At 42.9% G+C, this 7,179-nt stretch overlaps 2 protein-coding genes across 2 annotated transcripts in view; one reads left to right on the top strand and one right to left on the bottom strand.

Annotated features, from left to right (window-relative positions):
• Nucleotides 1-3,486, top strand: part of RANBP9 (RAN binding protein 9) — a 20,134-nt gene extending 16,648 nt beyond the window's left edge. The window contains exons 10-12 of the mRNA XM_010167725.1: nucleotides 1,240-1,391; nucleotides 2,062-2,173; nucleotides 2,531-3,486. Of these exons, the coding sequence (XP_010166027.1) occupies nucleotides 1,240-1,391; nucleotides 2,062-2,173; nucleotides 2,531-2,661 (395 nt within the window). The 3' untranslated portion in view covers nucleotides 2,662-3,486. The remainder of the gene's footprint in view (nucleotides 1-1,239; nucleotides 1,392-2,061; nucleotides 2,174-2,530) is intronic.
• Nucleotides 3,487-4,175: 689 nt separating this feature from the next.
• On the bottom strand, nucleotides 4,176-6,017 carry NOL7 (nucleolar protein 7; the record flags this gene model as incomplete). The annotated part of the gene is made up of 4 exons (XM_029084899.1): nucleotides 4,176-4,249; nucleotides 4,988-5,065; nucleotides 5,159-5,280; nucleotides 5,927-6,017. Coding segments are annotated over 4 exons (365 nt in total), but the record flags the coding sequence as incomplete, so codon positions are not given.
• Nucleotides 6,018-7,179: the final 1,162 nt, after the last annotated feature.

Raw genomic sequence — 7,179 nt, 5'->3', positions numbered from 1 at the left:
CCTCTCTTGCAGCCTTTCCCAGCCGTGACGCGGCTGCGCAGGGTGCAGAGCTGCTTGTGGTTTGTTGGGTTTTTGGTTTTTAAATGTAGTTGTTTTCTGCCTTTGGAAAGTGATGTCCTAGATTGGGCTGCAGCCAGCGACAAAACACCGCTGCTTGAAGACTTGTGGGTGCTTCACCTTTGTAAAAAAGAAATGTGGCTCCTCAACCTACATTTTTTGCACCCCCCAGTTTGAGTTTGGTGGCTTTTTTGTGGGGCTATTTTTTTTTTGCTTTTTGAACTATTTATTCTCTTTAGTGCTGTGTATTTAGTGTTAAGCAGGCACATTTTTTCCAGAGGTGACATGCTCACATCTAAGGAAAAAAAAAGTAAAGTGGCCACTTACTTACCCTTGTTTGAAGGTAGTGGTCAAAATATGTCACTGGATAGCAATATTAAAATTAGAAAGAAGAATGGGTTTGTAATTAAAGTGTACATCAAAATTCCGATTCAAAACTTGATTCTATTGATGAAAAAAGGCAAGGAATGGATAAATGTTTGGGTTGGTTTTTTTTTTAACAAGTTGCTTTAGTTGTAAATCTAAAAAAGGCAGAATTTTCAGAGAAGCCAAGGGTTGATTTATTATTAATAAATTATATTAATCTCCTTTAAAATCACTGATATTGGGGAATACCATAGCAAACAGTGAAGAAATTGATTGTAGTGTTCTGCTTGATTAGAAAAGACACCTGAACTGTCCAAATCATTAAGCTGATACATTCTACAAGGAGTCCAAATGGTCTAAATGATCGTCTTGTAGCAACACCCACTGTGGCTGCTGAGGAGGTTCAGGGTTTTACCCTCTGTTAGCGGTTCTAGATGTCTTCAGAAATGCAATGGCCAAGAACTGCGAAGGTGGAACTGTGGGGGCTTTTATTTTTGTCATTACTCATTTTAAATTCACATGAAATTTTAGGGTAAAACTTGGTTTATAGTCTAGTTAGTTTAAAATCAGCTACTGCAAAATAAACAGCGTGTGTAGGCAGTCTTTGCCGTTAGTTAATTAAGCCTCTTAATGAGAAAGGAGCAGTTCAGCAGTGCTCGGTATAGGAGCACGTTTTGCCACAGCCTCTGGCCCTGGGTGCTTTCTCTCTGAGAAGGCAGATGTCTTCCGAGTGAAATGAGTGGATTCTCTAGACCCAGAGACTGTGACTGTCAGCTCTAGTAGCGGTCGGTGGTGATGACGATATCATTTTTGCAGAAGTAGATTCCAGTCAGTTAAGACGTCAGCTCTGCGGTGGCAGCCAAGCGGCGATCGAAAGAATGATCCATTTCGGAAGAGAACTGCAAGCGATGAGCGAGCAACTAAGAAGAGAATGTGGCAAAAACACAGCGAATAAGAAAATGCTCAAGGTATGTTTTCTCTGGAGATGGTGGTGGTGAGGAATAGCTGTGCTGCCCGGCAGGAACACGCTGCGTTGCAGTGTTGCTCCACTTCAGCTTCTGCCACTTGTTTTAGTCCGAGAGCTGTTCCAGTCAGCTGTGGTGGAGCTGCCTCCTGTCCTGCGTGGTAATTCACGGGGAAGATAATTTCATACTGTCAGACAATTAAAACCAGAATTAGCACTTCCTTCCATCTCATTTCTGGCTGTGTAGCGTGGAATCAAAGTGCCGGTTTCAGCTCTAATGATAAATAAACCACCAAGGAAGAGGATTGATAGAGAGGCCTAAAATGTGCTGGTTTTAAACTCGGTGTGTTAATTAGTTTACCTTGATTTGAGACTGCTCTGGAAAAGAATTCCCCTGCATGTCGCTTCCAGTCTGTTTTCTCTTTCCCCACCACTCACTGAAATACTGCCAACTTCATCTTCCTGTATCATTTCCAGTTGGGAAAAAAATGCTGCTTGCTCAAAATGGAAAAAGTTCCCTTACAATCTTTTTTTTTTTTTAAAAAAAACCCCTTTTTTATGGAAGGACACTGAAATCAATCACCTCCATGGTTCTGAGTTAAAATAAGAAAATATTTCTAGCTTTCACTAGCAGAATACAGCTGTGAGATGCAATAAAAATTATCTTTCCCCAGGATGCATTCAGTTTACTTGCATATTCAGATCCCTGGAGCAGCCCTGTTGGAAATCAGCTTGACCCGATACAAAGAGAACCCGTGTGCTCTGTACTCAATAGTGCAATACTGGGTAAGTACGGCCCGGCCCGCTGCTGCGCGCCCCGCAGCCAGGGCTGGCCGAGGGGTTAACAACGCGCAGCAAGGCCACGGTAACTCTTGGGGTGCTTTGGGGGTGTATTCATGTCACAGATGTCGTCATCTTGTTGTTGTTGTTGAAAGCAAAACCAGGCCTGGTCAATTTAAACAGTGCTATGCAGGGAATTTGTAAATGTCACTTTGCTCCTGCTCTGTCTTGCTGCAAGAGCAAACTTTGCAGGTAAATAGAGGGATTTTGAAATGAATGATTTAAGCTTAAAATGGTAGTTTCTCGGTCCATTACTGTGAAGTTAATCAGGTGTTGCAACTGCTGCTGTCGATTCTTCTTCAGAGACTCACAATCTGCCAAAGCAACCGCCGCTTGCCCTAGCGATGGGACAAGCCTCTCAGTGTCTAGGATTGATGGCTCGGTCGGGAATCGGATCCTGCGCCTTCGCCACAGTGGAAGATTACCTACACTAGCTATGCATTTGGAGAGCGGGAAGGTGCTGCGGCGAATCCAACCTGGGACGTAGACCAGCTCTGCTGACTGGAATTTGGAATTTTAATTATGTACTAAGGACAAGTCTGTCGCTTTATGTTGCTTCCTAGTTTACAGCATGATGCAAATGATTTCTAACTTAGTGTTAGGAGAAAACTTCCATCTTTAAACCTCTTAGACAACTAAGAGTTGAAAATATCACTGCTAATGTCAGACATCCCAACTGACAGTACCGATCCTTTGAACGATTGTCCAACACAAACCAAAAATCCTGCTACCTTGTGGTGGGATGGAGGAATAAACGCGGCTGTCCGCGCGCGTGGGCGATGTACACCTCGAGCAGGATGACTTGCCAAGCTCCACCCCCATTGTTACATAGTTCAATCAGTGTAATTTGCAAAATGCATAAACACCTGATGGTTTGGATATATAGTGTTGATGGGAAGAAATGATATTTTTTAATGTGTACTGTAAAACTTGAATTACTCAGGAGCTGAGTGAATATGTTTGTTGCTACTTACAATCCCAATCTGTTGATCTTAGTAGGGTTTTTTTGTTTTGTTTTGTTTTAACATGGTCTTTTCAACTTTGTTTCCTTGTTTAACTACAGCTTCTGTTGTGTAGACTCACCAGTTTAACTGTTGTATTATAACAGTATTACATGTCAACACAGTGTGGTTATGACCTATTTATATAAAAACCAAATATTTAGTCAATTTACAGTCTTAATTTAATCTTTGTACACCTTGCATTTTTAAAAGTGCTTAAATAGTACTATATTGCAATAAAATGTAGTGATATCATAATTAACCAGCCATTAAAAACTTACTTCTACACACATGGTAGCAGGGACTACGTATGCTACTTTGTCTTGGTTCTAGAGTTCTATCCTAGACCCATGAATTCAGCAGGTAGCTGCTGGGCTGCCTAAAGTTCAGAGGTTTACTATGTTCTGGCCACAAAACAAGTCCAGCTTGCGGGGGAAAGGCAAGGCACTGATGGAAATTTATGTAATACTCCCTGAAACTGGGGAAAAAGAACATTCTTTGAGAGGACCAGGCTGGACAAGAACTGTCCTGCTGTGTGAGCTGCCTCAACAATCCTGGTATTAGGATCTAGCCCTTTGTCAGTGATGCAGGTAACGGGCACAGCGGGAACAGTTGTTTGGTGTAAGAAATGCAGCATCCAGAACCGCAAGACAAAATTGTTCCATCTTTATTCTCTGCGAAGGAGCTGCCTCATGGAGGCAGCTCTACAGGCCTCATTGTAACAGCAGTTGCTCCAAGGAGACACAGTCACTGGTTTTGGCTTCCCTGACCACTTCTGAAAGGGGGAGGGAAGAGAACAGGGCAGTCAGTTGTCAAGGTTGGTGCCTGCTGGAGGCTACAGCTGAAACCAGAGTGATGATGGAGAAGGGGAAAAAAAACAACAAACGCAAACAACACCTCTGTTGTGTTGAGAGACTACCTTGGAGTAAAGTCCTTAATCACATCTTTCATACTCTGTTTTTAATCTGTGTCGCGAGCCATCGTTTTTTAAACCTTGCTGCTCTTTGCTTTTTTTCTTGCCCTAAAAAAATAATAATAATAAAAAAAAAAAAATATCTGTTAGTTACCGTTTTCTCAGCCCATCTGCTGGAGAAGCAGCGATGCAGCCATTCCTGAAGCATTTCAGAACAGAATGGACTGGAAAGCCAACACTTCCTGTCCTATTTCACATACCACAGGTGGCTTCCCCTGGCCAGGGCCACCACCTCTGCCCGTCCCCTTTGGCAGGAGGGCAGGCACTTTCCCCTCTGGTGCTGATAAGCCTCACAGACTGTGCTTGTGTGGCTGAGGGGCAGAGTGCAGCTGTACTTCTGTGCGTGGGTCTGTCCCCGTTCCCTTCTGTCATGTCATTTTTTTAATGAGAAATAGGCACTAGTGCCCTGTGCTTTAAGTTTTAAACACGGCTTGAATGAGTTCCAACAGCTCAGAGGTTCTAGGCTGAAACAATAATTAGTAAAGTATTTGTTTCAACAAGTAAACATGGCTCCAGGCCAAGATGCTGTGTCTTAATGTAACATAAATGATTTTTTTTTTTCCCCGATACCATCCCCAGAGGTGGGTATTGAAAAACCCTGCACCCTGCTCCCTCTCCACCCTGCTGCCCTTCCCTTACTACTGGGTTCTCTGAGTTAGGAGATAGCAGGTTACAGCCCTCTAGCATGGGAAAGCTGCTTTTTTTCTTTCTTTCTTTTAAAAAAATAAGTGTACTTTATGCATATGTGGTTTAAAGTAGTACCTACTTTTGAATTTTTATACTCACCCCAAGATTTGTCCACAAACTGAACTGCAGCTTTTTTAATTGGGTTTTTCTTATTTTCAAGGGAAAAAAATTCATTTGCTGAAATGGAGATGATTGATTGATAAAGAGTGTTAATTACTAAGCTTAACACAGGCAAATCTAGATGCAGCCCACCCGAGGAAAACTGCTTACCCTGCACCCGGTTGGTGTCTGGTCCATAGAGGTGGGTGTTTAAAAAGTCCTTGGCAAGCTGTTGGTGGAGGCCTGATAAACTCTGCTCTTTCAAGCACACAGCTGTGTAGTTTCCTTTTGACCTAGTTAAATAAAGAGACGTCAATCCCTGTAGCGCAGGTACGGACCCCAGAACTACAGACACAAAGCTGATGCCCAGCAGTGGCCAGGGCTGGTGGCTGCTGCTCAGACAAGCTTTGTAGCAGTATTAAAAAAACCCAAAAAAACCTGAACTGAGCCTCTCAGCCTGTCATCATACAACTTTTACATGCCCTGAGTAGTTTCTTGGGAGTCTCGAACTACTCCTACCAGGAGATACTGCAATTCTTCTTCAGGGACACCGGTGACAAAGAAACAAGGGAAACAACAACAACAAAAAAAACACTGAAATGCAGGAATTCAGTGCTCAACAACCAGACCTGAAGCAGCACAGAACAGAATGTCTACTGCTGTGCTGGTGACCACCCTGTTATCTCATAGTAATTATATATATATAAAAAATACATAAAAACTATTTACATTCTACATTTTTACATATATATATATATATACACATATGTGTGTATATATATCTATATATATTTTACAAGTATGCTGTATCAAAAGCACATTAAAGGTGCTTTTGCTCAGAGGAGGAGCAGGGGGAACAAGTGAACAGAACTGCTGCTGCCATGTCCCCTCCCCAAGCAGGCAGAACAGACCAGCACCCTGCTGCTTCTCCCAGCCTACCTGGCACCCCTCTTCCTTGGCTTGTCTTTCTTCACACGCCTTTGGGCTTGGCCTTTCCTCTGCTTCGGAGCGTCACCTCCATGGCATTTATCTAAAGTAAATTTAATATAAAATGGAGAAAAAAAAAATCTCAAACATTATGAATCAAGAGCTGTAAGTGAAAGAGGAACAGGAATGAATTAACAATTAGGCTGTGAAAAATAAGACGTCTTCTGTGTTAACTCCAAGAGGCATTTTTCAGAAGCTCTGACTAGTAAGAGCTAGAAAGCACTGCCCTCAGAGAAGGGCTGTTGGCAGGAGAGGAAGAAGCGCGCCTCAGAGGAGGCACCAGAAGCACTGCTAGCTGGCTTTCCCCTTCCTGGGCATCAACACCACAACACAGATTCACCACAGGACACAAATTCAACGTAACACAACGGCTACGAGTAACGCACAGAGGGGAGCCCAGCCTCGGCTTCATCCTCACCACGGGGACTGAATAAAAAGCAGCATCCTGAGCTCATCTCTTGTTTGTGCCAACAGATTATTGTTTTTTAAAAAATAATAAAAGAAAGAAAAAGTAGGAGCTGCACCAGCTGGCTATATCATTATGGGAGGTACAGATGAGAGAATTGTTTAAAAAACACACAAACTTTTTTTTTTTTTAAGTACTTTGAAGTACAGATGAAGAGGGCTAGAAAACAGCAGTGATCAATCATCTAGACTCTTGATTTTCTAGTTCAGAATTTGAAAAAAGTTACCTAATTTTTTAGGGATGCTATGAAATCATAGTATGATATATAAAGCATCAAGGCAATTAAGAACTCTATCCACAAATAACCTTTTTAACTTAAAAAAAAAAATGTTAAATACCAATCTCCATCTGGTAATCCTTCCTTTTTCTACTACAACAACGTACCCATCATTTCCTTAACCCCCTCAGGCTATTTTAACTGAAATCACTGCACAGCAAAAACGACTGTTGTAAAAGGCACAGGAATGGGATTCACTGTGACCACTACAGACTTTAGATTTTTTTTTTTCCCTCAGATATTTTTTCCTTGGCAACAACCTGCCCAGTCCGTTCAGGTCTCAGCCTTTCCGTCCCGCAGCAGTGACCCCCGCGGCGTGAGGAAGCACGGTGCTGGGGAGAGGAGCGGGACCGTACCTGGGGGGGCTGCCAAGGTCTGCCCGTCGGCTCTGTGGAGGAAGGAGGAGGTGACCGGTTACTCATCCTGTCCCCGCTCCCGTCGTTCACTCCAAGCTCCCGTTCC

This window comes from Antrostomus carolinensis, unplaced genomic scaffold (genome assembly GCF_000700745.2).
Source record: "Antrostomus carolinensis isolate BGI_N321 unplaced genomic scaffold, ASM70074v2 scaffold26125, whole genome shotgun sequence".
Taxonomy (NCBI): domain Eukaryota; kingdom Metazoa; phylum Chordata; class Aves; order Caprimulgiformes; family Caprimulgidae; genus Antrostomus; species Antrostomus carolinensis.
This window is presented reverse-complemented; position numbering and strand designations above follow the sequence as displayed.